This window comes from Balaenoptera acutorostrata, chromosome 7 (assembly GCF_949987535.1).
Source record: "Balaenoptera acutorostrata chromosome 7, mBalAcu1.1, whole genome shotgun sequence".
NCBI lineage: Eukaryota > Metazoa > Chordata > Mammalia > Artiodactyla > Balaenopteridae > Balaenoptera > Balaenoptera acutorostrata.
In genome coordinates, this window is record NC_080070.1 from 12,532,622 (window position 1) to 12,560,591 (window position 27,970).

At 47.7% G+C, this 27,970-nt stretch overlaps 1 protein-coding gene across 1 annotated transcript; it reads left to right on the forward strand.

Annotated features, from left to right (window-relative positions):
- TRPV5 (transient receptor potential cation channel subfamily V member 5) lies at window positions 1–27,877 on the forward strand. Its single transcript, XM_007184688.2, has 16 exons — window positions 1–54; window positions 469–614; window positions 2,621–2,718; window positions 2,859–2,981; window positions 3,454–3,591; window positions 3,836–3,934; window positions 4,082–4,257; window positions 4,648–4,794; window positions 6,720–6,932; window positions 18,703–18,789; window positions 18,901–18,977; window positions 19,226–19,391; window positions 19,595–19,661; window positions 21,400–21,668; window positions 26,126–26,232; window positions 27,009–27,877. The coding sequence occupies exons 2-16, from the start codon at window positions 487–489 to the stop codon at window positions 27,307–27,309; spliced, it is 2,196 nt and encodes a 731-aa protein (XP_007184750.2). The 5' UTR covers window positions 1–54; window positions 469–486; the 3' UTR covers window positions 27,310–27,877.
- Window positions 27,878–27,970: the final 93 nt, after the last annotated feature.

Here is a 27,970-nt window from a genome sequence, read left to right on the forward strand (position 1 = left end):
CCTGCCTGATTGCGGAGCTGGAGGGCTTCGCTTCTGTACTCTCTTGCACCCAAGGTAATCGCTCACCTGGCTTGTGGGACCCACCTTTAGGCTCTCTCCAGGCTCCCAGTCCAGATTCCTGGGCCACGCCCCTCTCCCTTCCCGGTCTCAGCCGCCCTAGCCCACTGATAGGAACAAATTCCTTCCCCCTCCCCTCCCAGCTCTGGGGCAGGCTCTGTGCCCCAGGGGCTCTCCCTAGAAAGAGCTCCTCCCCCTCCAGGTAAAGCCTCTCTCTCCCGGCAGGGCCCCCAGTCTCCTCAGTGCACGTGCACACGTCCCCACACCCCACAGCCCACGGTGCACACAGGGCACCCAGGAGGTACACTCGGTCTCCATCCCAGCCCCCACCTGCTCGCCTCCGCTTCAGCTGCTGCTAGTCTAGAGAGTCCTAGACCAGCTCCCCTGAACCACATCCCCGTAACTTGCCAGTGCCCGAAAGGAGAAGACATGGGGCCTCCTCCACCCAAGGCCAGGGGACTCTGGATCCAACTCCAGAAACTTCTGACCTCCTGGCTGGGGGGACAGCAAGACTGGACTCAGCATCTGGACGAGGCGTACATGCTGCAGCAGAAGAGGTAGGCTGCCCTTCCTCTCCCTGAGCCTCAGACCCGCTGCCCACTTGGGTCTGTCTCCCTGCCAGAGCAGTCCAGAGTTCAGTGCCAGGCACCGGGATGGGCCCAGCGCACCTGTCGCCAAAGCCCGGCTGCTCTGTCAGTGCCGACGGGGGTGTGGCATTGGGCCGGCCGCAGGAAGGGGGGGCAGAATGATGCCAGGGCTCTTACCTGGTGGAGGAGGGCAGCGGGGGACCCAGAGGGGCCAGGCAGGAGAAGCCAGGGTGTATGGCAGGGGAGGAGCGGGGCAGGTGGGTGCGGACTGGTGGAGAGCAGGGTGCCGGGGAAGCACCGAGATCCTGTGGGTTTTAGGACACTTGTTGGTTGAAGAGAGAGTGCGGAATTACTGTTAACGGGAAGGAGAGGTGATGACGTGCGAACGGGGGAGGAGAGCTCTGGTCTGTGTAACACCTGGAGCTGACCAGCTGAGCGGGGAAACCCAGGTGACACTGGGGAGGCCCAGGGGGGGACTCATAGAGTCCATCTATCTTCTACTGAGTCTCCTGGGTGCAGGGCTGTGCTAGGTCCCGAGGAGACAGAGATCGAATAAGGCCTGGGCCTGTTCCTAGGGCAGATCAGGCAGGACTGGTGCCCCCGGGGGCCAGAGCATTTCATGGCCAGCCCTGAGGTCCAGACCCTGGAAGACTAGCCGGGGCAGGGACCTGTCCTGAAGGCAGGCCTCTGCCTCGGGGTGTTCGGGGGACCTGTCTCTCATCGGAGAGCTGTCGTTAGCAGATCTGGGGGCAGCCGGGGCTGGACGCACGGGCAGTGGCTTCTCCAGGCCAGAGGCCTGAGCACCAAGGCTGTGAGCAGAGCCCTTAGCACGGGGGGTGGACCCTGCAATCCTGGCCCTGGTTGCTCTGAGCTGGATGCGCTCACACAGAGGGTCTAGGTGAGATAGTGGAGGGAGCTGGCCCTCACTCTCTGCCCTGGAGAGCACTTCCCTGAGGGGCAGACCCGAGCCCTACCTTGAAATCAGCACTTCTCCTTCCAATAAAAAGCTTCTTTCCCCTGGCTCCTGGGACCATTGGAAGAGAGGAACTGGGGGCTGGGGGACATCACAGGAACCACCGGTCAGTCTGTTTTCCTGCCTTTCACCTCTCCCCTCCCGACCCTCTACCTACCATCCCTGTGTTCACCTTCAGAGCCAACACATACTTGCCCAGCAGGAATCGGCTTCAGCTTTCTCTCTTGTTTGGCTCATCCAGGCGGGGGAGAAACAAAGATTTAACCGCAGAGGTACTACAGGATGGATATCTCCACAAGCTCCTCCCACCCACTCCGAGACGCACATGCTCAGAGAAGCTCACAGCTATGCTCTTCCTCAGCTACAGACAGTGTGTTTAGATGCTTGAGTCTAAGGGTCACCATAGGAGGGATAGATCCTTCATGGTCCACTTCAAAACTCTGCCTCCCCGCAGCAGGAATGTGTATCCAAACAGCCCCCAGCAGAGTCAGAACTTCGGCAGCTCCCAAGTCTCCTAGCTCTAAGAGCTGGCCTGTCTCTCAGCCCCCTTCTGGTCTCTCAAACTCCCCTTGGCTAAAGAGAGCTGGTTCAGCAGACCTGGGAGCAGGGATGAAATCGGGCAGAAATTCCCTTTCCTCCACCTGCTCCAGATCCCCAAGTTCCCAAAACATTTACTCAGCTTCGACTGACTCGGCCAGGCCCACCAGGACCACTCCTTCCGTGGCCCGAGCCCTCCTCCCTCAGGCACGCCACCCCTCATTCAGCTGAGCCACGAGGCCCCCCACATGGGAAGAAGTGGCACGATGTGACCACACGGGGACCCTGAGACAGGCTCTTGCCCCAGGCTGACCCTCAGCTAGAGTCCAGGAAGCAACGCTGCAATGGGTCACTGCACATGTTGTGTGACCCGTGTCTGTACTAGGCACACACTGTCTCTGTGTCTCTCTGCCCTTGACCTCTCTGCCATTCTGTCTCTTCCTGACTCTTGTTCTTCCTCTCCCAGGATTCGAGAGTCTCCTCTGCTTCGGGCAGCCAAGGACAATGACCTGTGTGTCCTGAAGAAACTTCTGCAGGACCGAACCTGTGACTTTCGGCAACGAGGTGGGATGAGAGTTTGATGTGATGGAGATGGGGCAGAAGCCCCCGCCCCTCCCCTACCCAGGGCTCTGAGGGTTCCTGCAAAGGGGCCTTGGAGCGTGTCTCTGGGAAGTGTTTGATGCTTGTGTCTCCCTCCACTCCAGGAGCTCTGGGGGAGACAGCGCTGCACATAGCGGCCCTCTATGACAATCTCGAGGCCGCCATGGTGCTGACGGAGGCCGCCCCGGAGCTGGTCAAGGAGCCCGCCATCTGTGAGCCGTTTGTAGGTGAGGAGCCTGAACGGTTTTTCAAGGTGGACACAGGTAGGAGAAGGTCTGAAGTCATCTCTTAAAATGAGCCTCAGAGGGTAGGTCGGGGAAGGAGTGATGGAGGTTCAGGAAGGTCTCCCTTGAGTTGGAAGGAAGGCAAAGGTCCTGGTCTTGGCTTTGGGTATCCGTGACCTTCTTGAGCCATTTATTATTTCCCTTCAACTCCTTTCATGTTCCCTGAAGGACAGAACTCTCTTTCTTTCATAGTAGCACAGAGTGATTACCTTTATATGCCACCCCCAGTAGTCGAGGTGGGGACAGCTAAGTGAACTGCTGGAGGGATGACTTGTTCTCAGTCTCACACCACTCTGCTGAGTCGAGGGCAGAAATCCATGCAAGGATCTATCCGGGATCTCCTGTAAGCCAGGCGGATGCTGTGTCTCCGAGAGAACCGGGAACAGACCCCATGACTGAGGGCTCTCTTGTCCAGGTCAGACGGCTCTGCACATAGCCGTCATGAACCAGAACGTGAACTTGGTGAAAGCCCTGCTCGCCCACGGGGCCAGTGTCTCTGCAAGGGCGGTAGGCTCAGCCTTCTGCCTCAGTCCCCACAACCTCCTCTACTTTGGTGAGAGCCAGGGCCAGGGCTGGGAGGATGGGGAGGGGCCAAGAGCAAAGGGAGGGCAGGCGGAGGAGGCTCCCTGCCTGGGGAAGCTGGGAGGGGTCCGCCCTCTGCACCGTCCCCGCCTCTGGTTCTGCTGACAAGTGTCCCCAGGCCCAGAGCTGAGAGGTGGGGAGGGAGAGGCAGTCCCCTGGAGAGACTGCCCATCCCAGCCTGCACTCTCAAGCCGCGGGGCCCTCTGCATCCCCAGGGGAGCACCCTTTGTCCTTTGCGGCGTGCGTGGGCAGCGAGGAGATCGTGAGGCTGCTCATTGAGCACGGCGCTGACATCCGGGCCCAGGACTCCCTGGGTGAGAGCCGGGCTGGAGGGGCAGCTGGGTTGCTTAGGAGGGGCCGGGACAGCCCTCAGGTCCACCCGGGGTTGGGGGGTGGGGGTCATGGGGAGCATCAGGGACTCTAGTCCCCGTGGCCGCGTGACAGCCCGCGTCCTCCCCCAGGAAACACCGTGCTGCACATCCTCGTTCTCCAGCCCAACAAAACCTTTGCCTGCCAGATGTACAACCTGCTGCTGTCCTACGACGGGCGTGGGGACCACCTGCAGTCCCTGGACCTCGTGCCCAATCACCAGGGCCTCACCCCCTTCAAGCTGGCTGGAGTGGAGGGCAACACCACGGTGAGGGACCCTCCCCCAATCCCACCGTGTCCTTCTCATGACCCTTTTTCCAAAACTCCCCAGAAGGGTGGTGGTCCCTCACCTCCCAACACCATCACTGAAATCCTCAGCCTCAGAAATTCCTGACTCAGGAGGATTAGAGAATCTTACTTGAGAATATCTGCTGTGGTAACCCAGAGTTCTGCTCCCCTCGCTTGTTCTCTTCTTTCAGATCTTTATAGGGTTTGTGGGAAGGAAAGGTAGCCAAAAAATTAAAAGGTTCATGTCAGCAGAGCCTTGTCAGTTCTCAACTGTCTGTCAGTCCCAAGGAGTAAGCGAGCATATGCTGTTGCCCTTGACCTGCTCCTTATACACTGACCACCCCCCCACCTCACCCCTGTGTCCACACAGATGTTCCAGCACCTGATGCAGAAGCGGAAGCACATCCAGTGGATGTGCGGGCCGGTGACCTCCACTCTCTACGACCTCACGGAGATCGACTCCTGGGGAGAGGACGTGTCATTTCTAGAGCTTGTGGTCTCCTCCAAGAAGCGAGAGGTATGGATACCATGGAGGATCAGGAGCTGTCAGGTGTCCGTGCAGAGCCTGTCCGTTTGCTAAGGTCCTGGGCTACAGACACTTCCCTGCCCTGTAATAGATGGGGATGAGGACAGACTCCTGGGACCTTTGGGAGAAAATGCCAATCAACACCCCTTTCCTAACTCCACTCTCCCTCTGCTTAGCTCTGGTCCCTTCCACTTACCTTTCTCATACTAACATTGCATATGAGGAACTCTCCAAATGGAAATTGCTTCCTCTCATTCATTCATTCATTCATCCTTTCAGCATACTGAGCTTCTTGCTGTGTCCCAGCCACTGTGCCAGGAATTAAGAATACAGAAATAAATAAAACACAGTTCCTTTCAATCAACTTTGTCAATTGCCCATCCCTGTCCTCAATAATTGTAATAGGGTACAACATAAACCATCAAAAGGGTCTGTACTATGCACAGTGGCAGCAGAATGGAGGTTGGTTTATCTTGGCTTGGATAGACCAGAGAAGATGTCACAGAGGATGTGCTTGAGCTGGGGCTTCATGGAGGAGTTGGGAATCACCAGGAAGATGAAGAAAAAGAGCTTTCCAGAGACGGAAAAACACGTGGGTCATTCAGACAGTACTGGATTGAGTGATATGAGGGAAAGGAAAGTTTGTTGAAGACTTATAGGGGGAATAAAATAGTTTGTGTTTTCTGGAACCTCCAAGATGGTGGCAAAATGTAGTTCCCATTGTGTATCTGCCACCTGACAATTTCCTAGGAACCCTTCTAGAGCCCAACTCGGGTGATCACTGGTACTAGTGAACAGAGGAAAAGGTGAGTGGCTGGTTGGTATGAACTTCCTCGGGGCAGGATTTCTTAGGAATTGGAACCCCAGTCCGTCTGGTGGATTGTGCCACCACAAATCCTTGGTCTCTGATTTCAGCTGCTTCTCAATGTTCCGCTACAGGTTTTATTCTTGTCTTGGTCAACTATTCTATTCCCTCAAAATTCCTTTCTAGCCCCTTCTATATCCCTCACTGCCTTCACCTTCAGTTCTATCAGGAGACCCAGATTCGTTCATTATGATGAAAATAGAGGCTGTCTGGCTGGAGTTTCTTCAACTTCCTGCTTTGTCCTGCCCAACAGATCTGGAAACTGCCCACTGTCTCTCTCCTCTTCCCTCTAGGCTCAATGGAAAATGTATTCTTTCTGCCAGTGAATACTCCCGCCAGCTACGCTCTGACTTTGCCTTTTCCTACTTTCTCAGATGTGTTGTGCTGTCCATCATCCTCTCTCAGAGCATCTTTAACATCTCACTGCCTACTTACATCCGAGCACTAGCCCACCTGGCTGAGATTATGGCCGCGCCCCACTCTTTGTGTCCTCTCTTGCTCCTCTCAGGTCCACAATACTTGTAGAGCAAATCTGACTGCCTCCTTGCTTGAACCTTCCAATTGCTTTCCATTGCATTCAGAAAACAAAGTCCAACTCCTTACCTTGACATTCACGAGGTACCATGATCTGGCCCTTAGCTGCTTCACCCATGATAACCCCTGCCCACCCCTCCAACAGGTTCTGCCATATCCCCAGCCACACCTCATCTGCCAATGTCTTCTCGCACCTTCTTGCCTTGGCAACTGCTGCTACTTTATGGAATGACCTTGCCTAACTGTCCCTTCACTCAACCATTTACGACTCATCCTTCAGAGCCTCTGTGGTGCTATAGGTCCTGGTGTTTACTTCTGTCATGGTTTATCTACAGCGCTACCATGAGGCGCAGCATACGGTAGAAGCTGACTGGTTGTCTGTAAAAGAAATGACGGACGAACTGAATGCATGATGCTCATGGTGATCATGACCCTGCCCATCTGGGACCCAGTGGGAAACCCAGCGCTGCTTCTCGCTACGGTGGTCACCCCCAGCTGCACTCTTCTTCCATGGCAGGCTCGCCAGATCCTGGAACAGACCCCAGTGAAGCAGCTGGTGAGCTTCAAGTGGAGGAAGTATGGGCGGCCGTACTTCTGCATCCTGGGGGCCTTGTACGTGCTCTATATGATCTGCTTCACCATGTGCTGCATCCATCGCCCTCTCAAGTCCCGTAGCGGCAACCGCACCACCTCCCGAGACATCACCATCCTCCAGCAGAAGTTGCTCCAGGTGACTCTTCTCAAAAGGGGATGGAGGGAGCTGATAGTGTGGGGTGATGGCGCTGGAAACCAGAAGCACGCTACCTGGGAAAGATACCACTCGCTTGGCTCTGGCAGGGGCAGGCTTCTGACCACCCAGACAGAAATTAGGAGGGAGAGAAGGGGACCAGAGTGGGGGCTTAATGAGTAAGAGTGGACTTGTCCAGGGAACAGTGGCTTTCTTGTGAACTTTGAAAGAATGCTTGGTATTAAAAACGTCACACTTTTGTAAAATTCCTTGTCATTTACAAAGAGGACCAGACGTTTGTAAATGTGACCTTCAGCAGAAACCGTGCTGTTGTAAAGGGAAGAAAACTGTGCTCCAGGTCCACTTCTGAGTCTGTTTCTGGTCTGTTAGGGCAACACAGGCATCTTTCTGACCTGCATTCTCTTCTGCACACTGTCAATGCGAGCACACTGGCAACGATGTATCAGCTGTCTGGCCACCTGTCAGGTGTGCTGCAGAAGGACGCCTGGACTGGGTAGCAGGTGGAAGTAAATAGTCTCTAAGGTCCCCTCTACTCTTGTGGGCTTGCCATTCTGTGGGTCACCTTCAGAGACCTGGGGTGAGGATGACTGAGTAGAGGTGTGGAGTAGATGTCAGAGTCTGTTGTTGAAGAGAGCAAACCCCTTGGCATGACAGAATGAGCAGACTCTCGTGCGTACTTCTGGGCATATACATTCAACACTGGGTTCGTTTAACAGGTAACCAAAATTCTTGTCCTAGTGACCTGAAAATAGCTGAAAAGGAGTGAAGGCATGTGGGCAGAAAGCAAAAGACAGAGGAGGAAGACTTTTGCCAGGCGAGTAAGAGCTTGATGACTGGAGGTGTATGCCCAATGCAGGATGGGCCAGCCACAGGTATAGCTCAGCCTGGACTTGGAAGAGGGGTAGTTTGGGATAGTTAAGGAGCAAAGAACCTGAGTCAAGTTAGACCAAAGAGAGTGCTACCAAAGATAGCGCAGAGAAAGAACAGGGCAAAGAGCCTCACGGAATCCTGCAGTAGGTCAAGACACTCCATGCTTCTGTAATTTCCTCTCCGTATGTATACAGGGTGCTGTTGTATCCAGAGCCTCTGTGTCTCACAAAGCAGGGTTTGCTGCCTGGAGAAGACAAGCCTGAGTCGGGTGGGGCTGCCTTGTTAGAGGCGGGCAGAGGCGTGCTCAGGGTAGGTTGTGTTCCATGCATCTCAAACTAGACATGAAGGTTGTCCCTGGTGTGGAGACCACACAACAGGAAATAAGGACATTTAGGAGATGGCCAGCTGAGACAGGCGAGTGGCTAGCGACGGAGGGAATGGGTAAACGTGGGGGTGGCTGGACTTTTCCAGCGTTCTTGGCTCTATTTCCTCAGATGCATTCTTTTCCAACCTTCCTTTGTTTCAAACTTACTTGGGGGATTTTCTGGATCTAGAATGTAGATAGCCTTCTAGCCTAAGAGTTGGGTGGTGCTGAGCAACTGATTACCACTGAGTCTTCTTCCTATGTGTCTCTTTCTCTTTGGGGCAGGACTAATTATGTACAGACCTGTTCCTTTGGCCCAGATAGTCTAAATTATTATTAGGAGATCCCTCCCCTTGCCTCAGGACTAGGTGAAGAAGCATAATTATAGCTGAGTGCACGAACTTTCCTTCTGTTTGCTCTCCTTTTCCTTCCTTGTCCCCTTTGGCATTTTTACCCTTTTGCCTTCCACTTCGATTAAAGCCACTTTGGCCCAAATAGAAGACTTCTGACTTTCAAATATTCTTTTCTTGGTGGGGGAGTGGACTTAAGACTGCTGCCCTAAGAGGTTTGAATAGCAAAGAACATCAGTGAAGGTCTGTGTCTTTTGACATTACCCCTTGAGCCTTAGTCCTGAGCTGATGGAACCCCTATGCTCCTCTTAACTCAGTCGGATGAGTTGGGATGAGATCGGGGGCTCCCAAACACATCACCACGACTTGAAAGATTCTGCTTTCACGATGTGCCACATTTGTTAAATAATAGGAAATTCTTGTTTTCTACATTTGTATTACTTGAAAGTCTTAGAAAAATGAAAATGTACCAATACAGGGTCTTGACTTGATTAACGCAATTGTCGCCACGTTAATTAGCCCATGGAGCTTTTTCTTAGTTAAATGAATACTTTTGTATCCAATCATATTAATAAATCTGGGCATATGGAGCTCTCGGTCACTGTAGGATTTCCTCTTTGGGTCTCATGGGATCTAGAAAAGTCGCTGGGCTCCATGAGAGTAGCCCAGAACACCATCTCAAGACAGTTGAAGTGAAAGAAAATACTCCTTTATTTATATGAGGTGGCACAAGCTACACAAAAGCAGACATATATGAGGGTAGAGTCAGTTTATCTCTGTGCAGTTTTGGAGATATGTCAGTGTCTTCACTCTAAGAGGCCTCATTGCTCAGCCATAAAAGTTAGGCTTTTCCAGGGTTTCCCAAGAACTCTATAATTAATTAGAGTTCATTTTCTGTCTCCATTCAGTGTCTACTTGGTGTAGGCAGGACACCGTGCACTATGGTCCTAGTTCTCTTAGGTTTCCAGGTGAGCAGAAAGTTCAAAGTCTGGGATTAGGAAGCTTAGGTTTGAGTCCTAACTCTGAAACCAAATAGCTGTTTGACCTTGGGCAGATCCTATCTCTTGCTAGATCAGTAGTTTTTAACCAAGACTACACATTAGAAACATGGGAGGCTGGTAAAAATACTGGTTCCTAAGCTGCCCCACACCTGATACATTAGAAAGACTGAAGCTGAGGTCCAGGCAATGGTATTTTTAAGAAATTCTTTGAGTGATTCTCATTCTCAGCTCGGACTGAGAGCTTCTGGCTTCATCTTTGAGATCTACTCAGCTTTCCAGTGTGAAGTCGATCACTCTGATCATTTAGAGCCCTGATTTGCTGTTCAGCAAGAGGGCATTGATCTGCCATCATCAGATTTCCTTTTGGTGTCTTGAAGATTTCCTTGATCTCTCCGCTGCCCTTTTCCCAAAATCACTTTGCTAATTCATTCACTACACAAGTAATCACCAAGAGCCTAGTGGGGCCTGAACATTGCTGTAGGTGTTGGAAATTCAACCTGGTCTGAGCAAAACGCAAGTAGCCTCTGCCCTTTTGGAGCTTACAGACTGGTTGACATTAATTAAATGAATAGATATTGCAACCTGTGATGGTTACAATTCACATGATTTTTTCCTATGATGAGAAAACAGACAGGGTGCTGAGAGAGCTTATAACAGGGGCCTGGGCACTCTGGGAGGTCAGAGAAGGCTTCCCTGAGGAAGGTAAGTGACCTAAGATGTGGGTATGAATTAAAGGTGGAAAGTGAGTTCTAGGCAGAGAGGATGCATATATAAAGGCCCTGAGGCAGGAAGACCCTTGCCAGTGTCTAGGAACTGAAGGAAGACTGGCTAGAGTAGAGGGAGCTGGGCAGGGGCCTCCAGATGAGGTTGTCCTGGCAGATCTTTCCCAAAACTTTCCCAAATTATACAGGACCTTGCAGGCCATACGGAGGATTTTACTCTTTATCCTAAAGGTAGTGAAAGGCTCAGAAGGATTTTAAACAGGGGAGATGCTTGATAACACTTTTGTTTCAGAAGAATGTCTCTGTTTGTAGGGTGGAGGACAGGTTTGAGGGGGCCAGGGAAGATGTGGGGAGACCAGTTAAGAGACTATTACAGTTCAGCGAGCAAAGATAATGGTGGATTGGCCTCAGGATGTGATGGGGGGATGGAGAGAAGGGGTTGGCGTCAGGGGACTTATCAAAGGTAAAATCATCACTACTGCACAGTGGATGGGATGTAGATAGTCAGGGAGAGGACGTGGCAGGAATGACTCATAGGTTCCATTTATTTTAAATCATCCTCTACCTGTAACGGTCAGTGGGGTTGCTTTTTCTACACATCACAATTCCTCATAAGCTCTCGACAATCCAAAGCACTACAGCTATTTGAAAACCCAGTTGATCTCCAACTCTGTGCTGCTTTACTCAGGGGTCCTAACCAACTCACTTTGGAACAAGCGCAGCAAATTAAAGACAAGACAGAGGTGAGGAGAAGCAGGGAGCCTGGTAGATAAAAATAACATCTACTGGGTGTTTGTTTTGTGCACTTGATGTGCATTTACCAGTGCTTCTGAGATCTTATTAAAATGCAGATTCTAAGAATAAGGCTGGCGTGGGCCCTGAGATTCTGCATTTCTGACTCATGGCTGGGTGATGCTGATGTTGTGATTCTATGGACCACATTTCAGATGACAAAGCATTGCACCATTTGATCCTCATAGATACCTTAGTAAGTAAATAAAATTATTATAACCATTTTAAAGATGGTGACTCTGAGGTCAAGAGAGGTTTAGTACTTCGGTAAAGACACTCAGCTAGTAAGGGCAGCGTTGGGGTAAGGGTCCCGGTCTGCTTCACTTCAGAACCTTTAATACGAAGCCAGGCCATTTCTCCCTCCAGAGTGATGTGCTCAGTTCCAGGCTTCTTCCTTGGAGGATCCACTGCGTGAGGAGCTCATGTCTCCAGGCTTTGAGAGCTAGCCAGGGCCTGGCACACTCACCTGTTCCTGGGCACACCTGATAGTTCCCTGCCAAGATAAGGAATGCTGGAGAGCAGGGGTGGGGAGCCAGATCTGGGATTGTCTCCAACCTCTAGCTACTGAGCTACTGTCTGGGCTCTAGTTCTGATACTCGGCCAGTTTCGATGTGATTAACCTTTTGGTGGATAGGGCATGTCCTGCTTCTGTGGGAATGGGTAAAGACTCCTCTGGAACGAGCAGACCTTTCCCAAGTTCATCTTCCTGAGAAAACACAGGGGCTAGGACATGGAATAAGCCCTTGGAAAGTAGACTTAGATGGAAATCAGGAGATCTTCCTCTCTTTTTGGCCCAGTGGTTCTCAAGTGGGGGTACGTAGCAGAAACATTTACATCTAAAAAAGAAGGTGCTGGGTCCCTGCTCCAAACGAATTGAATTAGAGTCCTCAGGGTTGGCCTGGACACGTGCGTTGTAACAAAGCTTCCCAGCTGATTCTGATGGGCAGCCTGCTTAGGAGCCCCTGCTCCCAAGTTTAGAGGATGAGAGTAACTCTTCATTAGGAACCAGCAGGTCTCCTTCTGGGAGCTTAATTCCTCTGTAAGAATCTTGGGGAAAAAAGAGGGTCTAGGATGGGGTTTGACGATTGTTTCCGGTGCGTTCCCCCTTCCTCATGGTTACACTTGCTCCCCACCCTTCCCCACAGTGTTACCCAGCCTCAGCTAGGCCCACCCCTCTCTGGGCATTTCCTTCAAGACAATGAGCTCAGTCAGCTGGGAAGTGAAAGCACTCTCTTTTGGCCAATTCTCAGCAAAGTAGGACCTGTCAGCCTCCGCAGGGGATCTGGCTGTGGACAACTCCTAAAATCCTAAGCCATGTAAAGAAGTAAAGGATTCCAGTCATTGTTGAATGACATTTATTTTTTAAAGGGGCTGAGGGGGAGTATTTTCTCAGTGCATTATTAGCTGAGCCTGCTTAGGCGACCTTGAGCTAGGAATCTGGAAATTCCAGACAAGCCCACTTCATTGTCATCCTTTCTGCCATTTGCCTCCTGGTTCCCACTTCCTGGTTCCCCTTTACCTCCCTTCTGCAACTCTTAGATCCTGCTCAGCATGCACCTGTCTGTCTACCTGCTCCCTTGTCTCCTTCCTTCTTTCCTTCCTTATGAATGCAGCATCTGCTATGTGTGCACTGTGGATAAAAAGAAGAAGTTAGAGGTCCCTGCTCTCAGGAAGCTCTAAGATTCCTGGTGAGACATGGAATGTCCAGACGACTGCAGTGTGCTGGGAAGGGCTGTAACCAGAGACCGGCACCAGGATCCTGCAGGGGAGACACCTGACCTGGCCAAGGAGGGGCAGGAAAGGAGACCCAGGAGGAATGCTGTGACTTGGGTCTTGAGGTTGAGGGTGAACCAGAAAAATGGGGTGGAGGAAGGCATTCTAAGAAAAGGGCACAGTCCACATGAAGTCCTGACTTAACAACTGAGGACCCCAATAATTCAACGTGGCCAGAACTCACACAGAGTATGGGGACCTAGGGCAGGAGCCAGACCAGCAAGGGTTCTGTACCTCATGCTCAGTAGTCTCAGTCTTATTTTTTATTCCTATCTCACAATGCACACTTCTAAGTAAAAGAACACGTGTGCGACCAGCAAGGGTTCTGTACATCACGCTTGGTAGTCTGAGTCTTATCTTTTATTCCTATCTCCCTATGAGCACTTCTAAGTAAAAGAATACATGCCCATGATTTAAAAATCAAACGGCAGGTATAATGAAGACCAAGAGTGCACTGGCTTGCCCCGCCTCACCCATGCCTTACTTCCTGGAGGCAACCAGTGTTTACCTCTTTAAGTTCTTCACCCCTGTTGTCACCTCTGCACTGCTGAATGATGCACTTCTATCTCTATTCATTAATTAAATTTAGACATTAGCTATTGAATTTCTACTATGATAAGGATTTAGAGAATACCCATCACTCCCATCTCCCCCTCATTTTTATTCCAAAGACATGGTGGAACTAGGAAAGGCATTAAACAGAGAAGCCATGGGGTTATATTTGCATTTGAGAAAGGTCAGTCCAAAAGCGAGGTGAGGGGGGATTGGGTGCAGGGTGCCATGGGTTTGCATTAAGGCAGTGGTGCTGTGGATTGAGGGCCAGGGCAGCATTTGAAAGAATTGGGAGGCTAAATGAACGGGACCTTGAAAATGAGTGTCTCTGTTAATTCACTTTGCTAAATATACCCTTGATCCCTAAACCTTTTCATAAGAACCACAAATCTAGAAAGCTGCAGATCAGTCTCTGCCTATAGACAGGAAATCTTTAATACAATCCCCAAAGAATAAACTTCTAAAAAATTCAAAGAAAAACTCATTACCACTTTGAGTTTAGGGTTTAATTCTAGAAGAGCAAGGGTGGTTGATGAAGAGGGCGTTCTTATTACCAGTTCAACAGACATTAGAAAGTCATTTGTTAAAATTCAATGCCCCTGTCCATTTTTATTTTGTTTATTTTATCTTTTTATTATTTTATTTATTTATTTGGCTACATTGGGTCTTTGTTTCTGCGTGCGGGATTTCTCTAGTTGCAGCGAGCGGGGGCTACTCTTCGTTGCGGTGTGTGGGCTTCTCGTCGCGGTGGCTTCTCTTGTTGCAGAGCACGGGTTCTAGACATGTGGGCTTCAGTAGTTGTAGCGCGTGGCCTCAGTAGTTGTGGCTCGCAGGCTCAGTAGTTGTGGCGCACGGGCTTAGTTGCTCTGCGGCATGTGGGATCTTCCCAGACCAGGGCTCGAACCCGTGTCCCCTGCATTGGCAAGCGGATTCTTAACCACTGCACCATCAGGGAAGCCCGCCGCTGTCCATTTTTAAAACACTAAAATCTTTCTCAACTTTGAAAAGAGTATCTATTCCAAATGAGAGCCAACATTACACATGAGTGTGAAACGGTAGAATTCCCCTTGAAATCAAAGAAAAGAAAAAAATTTTTTTTTTTTTAAAGATTGATTGATTGATTGATTGCTATGTTGGGTCTTCGTTTCTGTGCTAGGGCTTTCTGTAGTTGCGGCAAGCGGGGGCCACTCTTCATCGCGGTGCGCGGGCCTCTCACTATCGTGGCCTCTCTTATTGCGGAGCACAGGCTCCAGACGCGCAGGCTCAGTAGTTGTGGCTCACGGGCCTAGTTGCTCCGCGGCATGTGGGATCTTCCCAGACCAGGGCACGAACCCGTGTCCCCTGCATTAGCAGGCAGATTCTCAACCACTGCACCACCAGTGAAACCCCAGAAAAATGTTTTAAAAGCCCACTACTATCATCATTTTTTCAGCTTTATTGAGGTATAATTGACAAATGAAATTATAAGATGTTTAAAGCGTTCATCACAGTGATTTGATACACGTATAAATTGTGGAGGGATTCCTATCGTCTAGTTAATTAACACATCCATCACCTCACATATTTACCTTTTCTGTTTTCGGTGAGAATAAGTTCTGCTCTCTTAGCAAACTGCAGTTGTATAATACCATGTAATTAACTATAGTCACCTTGTTTTACCATTAGCTCCTCAGACCTTAGTCATCTTATAGGTGAAATTTTGTACCCTTTTACCAATCTCTCCTTATTTTGTCCATACCCCCATGCCCTGGCAACCACTTTTCTACTCTCTTTTTCTAGGAGTTTGCCTTTTTGTTTTGTTTTGTTTTGTTTTGATTCCACATGTAAGTGATACCATGAGGTATTTGCCTTAATCTGATGGGCTTATTTCACTTAGCATAATGCCCTCAAGCTCCATCCATATTGTTACAAATGACAGGATTTCCTCTTTTCTGATGGCTGAATAATATTCTGTTGTATATATATATGTGTGTGTATATATATGTATATCACATCTTCTTTATCCATTATCCATTGATGGACACTTAGGTTGTTCCCATATCTTTGCTACTGTGACTAATGTTACAATTTACATGGGAATGCAGACGTCTCTTCCAGATTCTGTTTTCATTTCCTTTGGATATATACCCAGAAGTGGAATTGCTGGATCATGTGGTAGTCCCATTTTTAGTTTTTTGAGGAACCCCTATTCTGTTTTCTGTAGTGGGTGCACCAATTTACATTCCCACCAATTGTGTACAATGATTCCTTTTTCTCTACATCCTTGCCAACACTTGTTATTTCTTGTCTTTTTGATTATAGCCATCCTCATAGGTCTGAGATGATATCTCACTGTGGTTTTGATTTGCGTTTCCCTGATGATTAGTGACATTAAGTACCTTTTCCGTACCTGTCAGCCATTTGTACGTCTTCTTTGGAAAAATGTCTATTCAGGTCCTCTGCCCATTTATTTATTTATTTATTTATTTATTATTTTTTTTGGCTGTGCTGGGTCTTCGGTTCGTGCGAGGGCTTTCTCTAGTTGCGGCAAGTGGGGGCCACTCTTCATCGCGGTGCGGGGACCGCTCTTCATCGCGGTGCGCGGGCCTTTCACTATCGCGGCCCCTCCCGTTGCGGGGCACAGGCTCCAGACGCGCAGGCTCAGCAGCTGTGGCTCACGGGCCCAGCTGCTCCGTGGCATGTGGGATCTTCCCAGACCAGGGCTCGAACCCGTGTCTCCTGCATTAGCAGGCAGATTCTCAACCACTGCGCCACCAGGGAAGCCCTCTGCCCATTTTTTAATCGGATTGTTTGGGGTTTTTTGCTACTGAATTGTATGAACTACCATTATTTTCATTGCAACTTTTGCACATGTATATTACCTTTTGTTTTCCAGAGAGCAATTTAAAAAAAATTAAAACCCTACTAAAGGGTCTGTGTAGCTGTCTTGGAGAGCAGCAAGGAAGGGGGCTCGCAGGAGGCTGTGGCCCTAGGCGTTCTGCTTTTAAATAGAGGACCTTTGGGGACAGAGTGGCAGAGGCAGCTACTTTAGGGCAATCAGATCCCAGGTGGAGCGGAGGCAAAAGCTTGGGGTCTCTGGACACCTCTGTTACTCACTGGTGAGCTTGAGCAGGGGAACTCCTACTCGTAAAGGAACCTGTTGAACAAGCAAAGCGGTGCTGGTGAGCGGCAGCCCCAGAAGGAGATTACGGTAACCAAAACTGTCCCCAGTGTTCTCCATTAGTTAGGGTTTTGCCTTTTCATCTCCTGAGGGAGAAAGCTGATGCCACTCTCTCGCTGTCCTCTAGGGGCACTCTGGTTCCCACAACTCTCCTGGCCAACTAGAGCAGTCCTTTTCTTCTTAGTTGAGCCAAAGAAAAAGGTTGGTGGCAGTTTTCCAGACGTATGCAACCAAGGTCCAAAGTTTTTTTAAAGGTTTAAAAATTTTGTACAGACACATATATGGCACAGATGCCATTATTTTATTTCTATATTTAATGTTATTTTGTTCCTATAGTTAATGAACTTATTATTTATCCTACTACCTGATTCTCAAAAGGAGTTGACCTGTTTTACAATGAAAGACAGATGCTATAGGAACATTAAGATCACCAGACCCATGACCTGAATTTTAGGATGGAGGAGAGGGGATGCAAAGATAGTTGTTTGAGCTAGGGATTAAAAAAAAAAAAAAAAAAAAAAGAGAACTCTGAGCTTCCTTGGAAGCAAGGCAAAAGGGAAATGTCCCACTATATGATAAAATAAAATTTGCCAGTTTCTCAAGAGAGATAAACGTCAGAGAAGTTTACAGCACATCAGTTCTTTAAACAACAACAACAAAGGAACTGATATCTAGTTACAGGTTGTTAGATCATATTGTTTACTAGATACGTAGTCACCAACTCCTTTTCTGGTCTTCCCTGGTCCCATATGATTTACCTGAAACATTTCCACCACCTGTTGGTAAGTCTGGTCCTATTCTTCCCTAAAGACTATATCCTTGGCTTCTTCTGAGCTGACACACACCCTCTGAGCGGCCACAGGACGCTTGGTGGGTGCCTTCTTTATACCATAGATCACCTCCCACTACATAACATCTCTTCCTATTTCAAAAGCTATGCCTCTCACTGGACCAGGGTGTACACTGCTGAAGTAGCCTGCAGAGGGATTCTGCGAAGTTCCAGTTTATCGGCAGGACAGAGATGATTAGCATTTCTCATGCTTAATGAGGGATCACATCCTCCCCAGCTTAGCTCACCCTCAGGGACTCTCAACTCCTGTCTTCGGTGCACAATTCAGAGATGTGACCGTGGAGGATAGAGTTCCCAAAAGTCTAAGGGGTACTCGAATGTGTTGAAATTGTTTGTATAATTTCACGTGGGAATTACGTATATATGAACACAGTTTTCTGGAAAGAGGATCTGTGGTCTTTATGATATTCTCAGATGGGCTCATAACTTCAAAAAAGTTAAGGAGAATTATTGTAGAATTCTATTGCTGTATCTGGGTGATATTGCAAGCCTTTTCCTGTGAAGTAACATGTGCAGAAGCAGGATGGTTTTTATTGCATCTTGACCTTAGGACTGCAACTTCTACACCTACTATCCAGGATAAGGCGGGGCCTTTCCTCAGAACTGAAATCCGTATAGTGTCTTTAGCCCTTTTCTATGTTGCCAAATCATGATAAAACCACAGTGAATATATGTACAGTGCTCTGTGGTTTATACACATCCAAATACATCTAATTTGGTCTTCACGATAACCCTGGGAGGTAAGCATTATAGTTTCCATTTTACAGATGAGAAACCCCAAGCTCAGGGAGTTTTAGTGACTGATTCAAGGTTTCACTGGAGCTAACAGGTTCTGGGTCCATACGGGAACCTGAATTCTGTGATGTGTTTATATTCTACTTGCTGGGAACCGCAATGAGATTGGAAAAGCTGGCCTTTCAGCATAGCTGAAATCAGTCCAAACCACTAATACCTCTTCCTGTTGGTTTAGCCTTCTTAACTTGATGCTCTGAAATGTGACCTCAGCCCCTCAGTACACACATTATCATAAATAACTGCTCACAACATATATATAAGAGGTGACTTGCTAGGTGGTTACTCAAGTTGTTAGTATATGTAACATATGTATATTAAGCCTTGGTTACTTAGACTAACGCCTTGGTTATTTAATGCCCTGGTCACAGACTGAGCCACAGTGGCAGGGGGGGTGTTGATGGTGTTGGTCAGGGGAGCTTTTCTTCATCTTGGATAGAGTTGAGCTGCTTTAGACCACTTACTCAAAAGGATTTGACTCTCAGACCATCAGAAAGCATTTCTTATCCTGAATTTCTCACCACAGGAGGCCTATGTGACTCAGCAGGATAAAATCCGGCTGGTGGGGGAGCTGATGACCATCTTCGGGGCTGTGATCATCCTATTCCTAGAGGTGAGGTGCAGCTGCGTTCAGGCGGAGGCCACCCACCTGAGGCCTCAGATTGAACTGAAGTCCACATCGATCATTGTTCTGTTTTGTTTTGTTTTCCTGGCCTTTTCCCAGATCCCGGATATCTTCAGGGTTGGTTTCTCTCGCTATTTTGGACAGACTATCCTCGGGGGGCCGTTCCATGTCATCACGTGAGCGTCCTTCCTTCCAGCCCCCTGCCTTCCCTTGCCAGAAATGTCCCAGGTCTCCCAATCCCTCTCTGGGACTCTCACTTCCAGGGATTTTTCTCTAGTGGGCTTGTCTGTGTGACGGTGTATGTGTTTAGGTATGAAGACTGAGCCTGAGTGTTTGGGGCCCATGTAAGTCAGTGCCATGCTGAAGGGGACCTAGAATATTCCCAGCCCTCCTCTCACTTCCCCCATCTCTGCTCTACCCCCAGCATCACCTATGCCTCGCTGGTGCTGGTGACCATGGTGATGCGGCTTTCCAACACCAACGGGGAGGTGGTGCCTATGTCCTTCGCCCTGGTGCTGGGCTGGTGCAGTGTTATGTACTTTGCTCGAGGATTCCAGATGCTGGGTCCCTTCACCATCATGATCCAGAAGGTCAGTGCTTTCCCCAGAGTTTCCTCTGGCTTCAGACATTGGACCTTTCCCAGACAGAGGGAGGGAGTGGAAGCAGAAAGGAAAATGCTGCTCGGAGTGGATCTGGTGGAACTCTGGTGACTTCCAATCTATCAGCAGTAGCTGCAGAGAGGCAGGTGGAGAAAGGTTCCCTCCACCCTCCCTCCTCTCTCTGTTTTCTGTAGATGATTTTCGGAGACCTGCTGCGTTTCTGCTGGCTGATGGCTGTGGTTATTGTGGGATTTGCCTCAGGTAAGCGCACCACTGTCTCCTCCATCAGATCATCGGATTCGGTTCTCCAGAAAGTTCTCTCTCACTCTTGCTCTCAGTTATTTCTCCTTTGCAATCCCCTTTGCTTTTTTTCCCCCTGGTGGAAAGTGAATCAAAAAACACACTTGCATTCTTAGGATCTGGGTCACGCAGGGTGGCCTAGAGAGTAGACTCATGTGCTCTGAATTTCTGGGCCAATAACATTCATGTTGACTAACTGCCCTGCAAGATCTTTAAAGGAGAGATAGAAAAAGGGCTTTGGAGAGAGAAGAATATTAAACAGGAAAGACTGGCCAGTCGTGAAAGGTGCCATAGGCAAAAAGTCCAGTATTTAATCTACTATGTTTACACTTCAGAAGAAGAATTGAATGCTGAATGCTGAAAAGCATTCAATAACACATAAGGTGCCCTTTTTCCCCTATGTGTGGTCAAAGTTGAAAGAAAAGAATTTGAAAAAGGAGGTACAGAAAAAGGGTTTGGAGATTGTGAAGAATGAGAAAGGAAAGCAGAAGAGCTGTGAAGAGAGGCTGGAAGAAGAATGCCCAGTGGGGACCCAGTCACGGCCCAAGGCACAGGGGAAGGGTGTCAGAGAGGGGAGGAGAGGAAACATCCAGAACAGAACAGACAGAGCAGAGGGAGGGAGAGCACAAACGAACAAGTGGAAGACAGTTCTTAGGGAAAGGCAGAAAGAGGAAGGAAGAACAAAAGGCAGCAAGTCTCACCCAGTCCTCCATGTCGGCAGCTGAACCTCCATAAGGCAGGTGGATGCACCTGATGACATGTGAAGACCCACAACCCTAAAGACAATGACTTTTAGTACAAAGGACGCCATTCCTGTCCTAGGCATTCCCCTGCTTAATGGGGGTTCCCACGAAACAGTAGACTGAAAAACTACACCAAGATCTGAACTCTGAGAGGGTCAAACTTTGATAGGCTGCCTGTTTGGAGGATTCCTCATGTACCCTTCCTCCCCACTCTCTACTCCACCTGCAGCTACACTTATGCAAAATGAGGAACTATAACAGAGTCTTTTTCTGTAGATCTCCTAAAGCATCTCTTCTTTGTTGTTGCAAAGCCATACTTTGTCATAGACCCAAGTTCTGCTCTTGGGGTCACCTTATTTATATTTCCATTCCCCTCACAGAGATGGGTCTTTTAGAGGTTCTAACGCTGTAGTAAGTTTCTAGGATGCCCACTACCATCAAGTAGGCTACACACTGAGCAGGGAAAACTTTTTTATGATGGTCCAAGCTCACCCAGGAAATCTCAGAGTGATGGATGGTTATCTAGAGGATACTGAGATTTTTTTTAAAGGTGCTTTTCTATTAGCCCTTTCATGTGCTCAGTTCTTTAAAATTGTTGGAGATTCCATGCGTTCTTGTAACAACTTGCCTTTTAAATATTTGGTTCTAAAATGTAAAACCCAGTTAGGTGACATATACTATATTGATAGATCGATCGATCGATAGATATTTGCTAAATTCTGAGTATTACTGGTATGATAAACTTGGTCATAGGACATCTGAGGGTTAGCCAGGTCCACAGGGAAAATGTGACTTATATGTGTAATTCTACATTTATGTGCCTGTGTGCCTATATGTGCTTGTGTGTAAAGGTATGGAGATATATACTGGAGGTAGAATGAATGCTGACCAGGCCCATGCTTATTGTGATAACTCCCCGTTTCCTGATCTCCATGCCCTCTTCGTGGGCGGAGCAGCGTTCTTTATCATTTTCCAGACAGAGGACCCATCCAACCTGGGGCAATTCTATGACTATCCCATGGCGCTGTTCAGCACCTTTGAGCTTTTCCTCACCATCATCGATGGGCCTGCCAACTACGATGTGAACTTGCCCTACATGTTCAGCATCGTCTACTTTGCCTTCGCCATCATCGCCACACTGCTTATGCTCAACCTGTTCATCGCCATGATGGGCGACACACACTGGCGGGTGGCCCATGAACAGGACGAGCTCTGGAGGGCCCAGGTGAGTTCATTAGTGTTAGTCTTTTTTTTTTTTTTTAATTTTTTTTATTATTATTTAAAAAAATTTTTTATTGGAGTATAGTTGATTTATAATGTTGTATCAGCTTCAGGTGTACAGCAAATTGAATCAGTTATACATATACATATATCCACTCTTTTTTAGATTCTTTTCCCATATAGGCCATTACAGAGTATCAAGTAGCGTTCCCTGTGCTATACAGTAGGTCCTTATTAGTTATCTATTTTATATATAGTAGTGTATTTATGTCAATCCCAATCTTCCAATTTATCCCTCCCCCCCTTACCCCCTGGTAACCATAAGTTTGTTTTCTACATCTGTAACTCTATTTCTGTTTTGTAGATAAGTTCATTTGTACCCTTTTTTTAGATTCCACATATAAGTGATATCATATGATATTTGTCTTTCTGTGTCTGACTTCCTTCACTCAGTATGACAATCTCTAGGTCCATCCATGTTGCTGCAAATGGCATTATTTTGTTCTTTTTTATGCCTGAGTAATATTCCATTGTATATATGTACCACATCTTCTTTATCCATTCCTCTGTTGATGGACATTTAGGTTGCTTCCATGTCCTGGCTATTGTTATTAGTGTTAGTCTTACTAAGGGGCAGGGGATGGAGAGAAAAATCAAAGTGGAATATGCCACGGTAGATGACTCTTAGGAGAGTCATGAAACAACCCTGTGGGGCTGTCACTTCAACAGAGGTACTTTTGGATAGATGGAGGGGACTTTTAGCCTAAAGTCTTTTTTTATCTAAAAGAGTGTAAGATGGTAGGATAGGGTTAGGATCAACTCCCAAAAGCGCAGAGGAAGGGTAGATTCAGGAGTCAACCTTGAATCCAGTGGGAACTAGGAACTGTTTTGTTCTTATATGTTCTAGTTTTTAATTTGGATCTTATCTTCTATTTGCTTCTATAACTGTTTCTCCATAATCTTTTCCTTATATCATCATAGGCTAATAAAATCTTAGAGTTGGAAGTGCCTTTAGTGGTCTTCTAGTTGAGCTCCTACCCAACATACACTCATTTATTGGACAGAGGATCATTCAGTATCTTCTTTAATGCTGATTAGGATCTTATTATCATGTGGATTTGGGTAGAGGTTGGAAGGAGAGAGCTTTTTTACATTTCAAAAGTTTTTGTTATTAGAAAAGTCCATATTGCATTGAGCTGAAACCTTATCTTTCTGTAATTCCACTCTTTGGCCCAAGTTTTTCTTCTTGTATAATGCAGAACACACTCTCCCATAGGAGCACCATTCAGATATTTGAAGACAGTCATCATTTATCCCCTCAGACTTTTCATTCTTAGCAATAATTATTTAGAGCCTGGTTTGTGTTGGAAAATGTCTAGGACCTGGGGACACAGGCATGATGATGTAGTCTGTGCCCTCATGGAGCTTACAGTCTGGCTGGGAAGACAAACATTAAATGAATGACTTCACAGAAAGCTGTACAATTAGAATAGCAATCGTGTCATAGAGAGGTGAAGATGCTAAAAACAGGAGGCAACAGAGGAGTTTGACTGGAAAGTTAGGAAATGCTTTCCTGATGGAGTGACATTTAAGATGAGCGCCTAAACATGGGTAATAGTTGGTCAATTAAGAAGAATGAGGGGAAGGGATGGAGGTTAGGATTTGCATCCATTGGGACTCTTGGCTACAGGGACAGAAAACCAAATAGACTTAAAAAAAAATGGGCAGTGGGAAGAGGGTATGTTGAGCCTCATAACTGGAAAGTTTAAGGAATTAAATCAGCTTCAGACATGGCTGGCCAGAGTCTGGATCTCCATTTTATACTTCGGTTTCTGTTCTTCTCTCTTTTGTCCTCTCTTAAGTCAGTCTCTCACATCATGTTGGTGAGACAGCTTAGAGAAGCTCTAAACTTACAAAGGAATGAGCAGGTGCACTGTGTTCCAAATTCCAAGGGCTCATTCTTATTGTATTCTGTGTGCCTCCCAATGCTGTGGATCGGATCTGTAGCTTTTAAAAGAGCATCTCCCCCTGCCCCCTGAACCCATCTCATTGCAACAAGTTTGATCATAGGCGCAGGTGGTGGTGGTGGTGGAGTTTGGGGGAGAATAGACTAATTAACCAGGGCTGTGTGAAGTCCAGTCTACTCTAACTGATGGACTCAGAGTAGAGAAAGAGTGATTCTCTAAATGAAAGCTGGGTTCTCTTACCAGAAGAAGGTGGCGGGGGTGCTGAACAATGGCATAAGGAGAACAATAAATGTCCTTTTCAAGATAAAGAAAAAGCGCTGTCCAGGGACAGGGAATAGGATGATTGAAAACCCTGAGGTTGGGGACTTCCCTGGTGGCACAGTGGTTAGGAATCCTCCTGCCAATGCAGGGGACACGGGTTCGGGCCCTGGTCCGGGAAGATCCCACATGCCGCGGAGCAACTAAGCCCGTGCGCCGCAACTACTGAGCCTGCGCTCTAGAGCCCGTGAGCCACAACTACTGAGCCCGTGCGCCCAGAGCCCATGCTCTGCAACAAGAGAAGCCACTGCAGTGAGAAGCCCGCGCACCGCAACAAAGAGTAGCCCCCACTCGCCGCAACTAGAGAAAGCCCACGTGCAGCAACGAAGACCCAACGTGGCCAAAAATAAATAAAATAAATTTCTATATTAAAAAAAAAGAAGTCATATCTTTAAAAAAAAAAAAGAAAAGAAAATCCTGAGGTTGGAGGGAGCTCGGCGCAGCTAAGAAACAGAGAGAAGGCCAAGAGAAGCGTGGAGTACCGAGAAAGACGGGGTGGAAGAAGACAAAGTGGAGAATTGAGCTACTTTAAGGATTCCTAGTTCCTTCAATTAATCAAGCTTCCTGAGGCCAATCCATCCTGACTGACCCTCTGTTCAGACCTACTATATCCTGGGCCTTTCAAAACTAGAATGGTCCTGATATGATTGGAGGAATGCAGCATGAAGAGGGGTCATGCCTTTCCTTGCTTTGGACACTATACTATAAATAGCACCTAAAATGGCATCAGGTCTTTTAGAAAATATGCAATGGGTTCTTACTAGGCTTATGATCAACTAGAACCCCCGCATCTTTGTTACATGACTGACTTAGCTAAGCTCCTTTACCGTTTTTCCTGTACTTAACACAGACACTTTAGTCTTTCTTTTTTTAAATTTTTATTGGAGTATAGTTGATTTACAATGTTGTCAGCTTCAGATGTATAGCAAAGTGAACCAGCTATACATATACATACCTCCGTCCTTTTTCTTTTTAGACTCTTTTCCCATATAGGCCATTACAGAGCATTGAGTAGAGTTCCCTGTGCTATACGGCAGGTTCTTATTAGTTATCTATTTTTATACATAGTAGTGTGTATATGTCAATCCCAATCTCCCTCCCCGCCTTATCCCCTTATCCCCACAAGTTTGTTTTCTACATCTGTGATTCTACTTCTGTTATGTAAATAAGTTCATTTGTACCCTTTTTTTTAGATTCCACATACAAGCGATATCATATGATCTTTGTCTTTCTGTGTCTGACTTACTTCACTCAGTATGACAATCTCTATGTCCATCCATGTTGCTGCAAATGGCATTATTTTGTTCTTTTTTATGACTGAGTAATATTCCATTGTATATATGTACCACATCTTCTTTATCCATTCCTCTGTTGATGGACATTTAGGTTGCTTCCATGTCCTGGCTTTTGTAAATAGTGCTGCAATGAACATTGGGGTGCATGTGTCTTTTTGAAAGATACTTTAGTCTTATACATAAATGTAGGACCTTACATTTGGTTTACTTAAATTTCATGTTAGTGGTTTTTGACCAGCATTCCAGTCTGGTGAGATCATTTTTATATTGCTTTGTCATCTTGTATATTACATATCCCTCCCAGTTTTGTGTCTCAGACATATTTGATAAGCTTGTCTTCTATGTTTCCTCTAGGTAATTAATGAGGGCTGGGCAAAGGACAGAACATGTGACATGCCACTAGAACTTCCCCTCCCAAGTTTGGAGTCATTCACGCACCCTTTTCCTTCTTAGCATATGGGTATTTATTTAATTTGCTGCAAATTCCCTGAATATCAGCAGCAGCATTTCATCCCCAAGATCATAGAGAGCCTATTTAATCATATTATTTAAATCAAGATAATTGGTTTATGGCTTTCATATGAAAAAGGAAATGAGATTAGTTTGGAGTGACTAATTTTCCAAGAATCTGAATAGTAATGCAGGGGTCACTGTTTTATTCAAAGCACTCATAAAATATCCTCTCCTTTTATGGCAGGTGATGAGAAAGGCAGGTAGCATGGCACCTCCCACAGGCTAGGGGACGGGTAGGTGGCTGTCACCTCCACTGATCTCTGGCGTCCTCATCCCACAGGTTCCTTTTTGTTCCGTCAGTAGCCTCAGGGTTCTCTGAACCTCATGGCTCTTTCTGAGTTCTTCCTCTATCTCTTGGCTCCTCCTAGGTCGTGGCCACCACGGTGATGCTGGAGAGGAAGATGCCTCGCACCCTGTGGCCTCGCTCCGGCATCTGTGGGTACAAGTACGGGCTGGGGGACCGCTGGTTCCTGCGGTGAGTGACAATGTAGACATGTGAACTGTCAACCAGTGTGAGGCCATGGGAACAAGGGTGACTGGATCCACATTTATGACCCTCCTCTCCACTCTTGAGATCCCAAATTGGACCCAAAGGAGATGTCATCACTCCGTAAAGCGAGACTGCGTTAGCCTGTATGGGGGAGGCGGGTGGAGCTGAAGTGATGGGGTGCAAAGAATGCTGAGAGCTGATGTCAGGCTGTGAGTACATAAGGGCAGTAATGTGAACGGCTAAGAATATGAGTCCGTGCTCGAATGTGGGCATGGGTTACCCAACTTGGTCTAGTCTTGTTTCCACCTGACCCCCACTTCTAGTACATTCTTGAAGCTTCTAGTCTAGCCTTGAAGCTAACCTGCTCCTTCGTACTCTACCTTCATCTCCTGACCTGGCTCTCCTCTCTCATTTATTTCCTGAATTGCATCTTCTCATCCTGACGACATGCTTATCTTTTAATTGGCTCTGTTTTCTCTTTCATACTCACCCACATTCCCCCCACCATCACACGCCCACACAAGCCCTACTACCCTCCAAATCCTGAATGCACAGCCTTTTGGGTCTCTCTCCTAGTTGTCCTCCATCTCCCTCTACTTCCCTTCATTTGATCCTAGAGGGTCTTCTGGCTTCAACACTGCTAACTTCCTCCCCCTTTCCTCTCACTCCTGTTTCCCACCTGTGCCCCGCTCACTTCTGCTTCTCCCCATGGCCCATCTCTCCCCAGTTCAGCTGAGTCCTCTCCCCTTTCCCCTCCTCAGAGTTGAGACCAACCAAGATCAGAATGCTTTGCGAGTACGTCGCTATGTGGAAGCTTTCAAGGGCTCAGACAAGGAGGAAGAACATGAGCATCTTTCTGAGAAACAGCCCTCTGTGGTTGAAAGTGGGATTCTAGCCAGAGCCTCCCTGGCCCTCCCGACTCCCTCCCTGTCCCGGACCACATCTCAAAGCAGCAGCAGTCACCGAGGCTGGGAGATCATTCGTCGCAACACCCTGGGACACTTGAATCTTGGACTGGACCTTGGGGAGGGGGATGGAGAGGAAAGTGTCTATCACATATGATTAGGACCCCTGTTACTCTCCTCCCGACTCCAGGTAGGCCTGCGGGGGGCAGAGAGAGAGACACTGCCTATGCAAGCATCTGACCTTCATGCCCATTAATCCTGGGAGGGTGGACAGAATAATTCTTAAAGACCATCCATGCCTTGCCCTTCACATCAGCATCTAGGGATGAACAAAGGGCCCCACATATCTTCTGTCTTCTTGGAAGTCCCACATCTTGGGAAAAGAGGGTATCTTTTCAAGCAAAGTTAGACTTGGCAACTAAAGACACGAGGTAGGGGTGCTAGGCCAGTAACTGGATCATCTCCCTTTCTACCCCATGAGGCACTAGATTGTAAGCTGTGAATCCTCCCTGGTTCCACAGGGCTTCATGTGGGAAGAGCCAGGCATGGCATTGAGGTTGTAGCCTCTCGCCTCTTCTTGTACCCCGTAGGACTCCCTCCCCACCTACCAACCAAACCCCAACTAGAAAACTGCAAGAAAAAAGGTTCTTTATCCTTCCTTTATTTAAAAAAAATGCACTGTGATATACATAACATAAAATTTACTATTTTAACCATTTTTAGGTGTACCATTCAGTGGCATTAAGTACATTCACATTGTTGGGCAACCATCACCACTGTTCATCTAGGGAATTTTTTAAACTGAAACTCTTGTACCC

Bases quoted from the DNA above. Each gene is read 5' to 3' on its own strand.
- TRPV5 (XM_007184688.2), top strand. From the start codon at position 487: ATGGGGCCTCCTCCACCCAAGGCCAGGGGACTCTGGATCCAACTCCAG. The intron at 615-2,620 runs GTAGGCTGCCCT...TTCCTCTCCCAG, and splicing joins TACATGCTGCAGCAGAAGAG to GATTCGAGAGTCTCCTCTGC. The intron at 18,790-18,900 runs GTGAGGTGCAGC...GCCTTTTCCCAG, and splicing joins TGATCATCCTATTCCTAGAG to ATCCCGGATATCTTCAGGGT.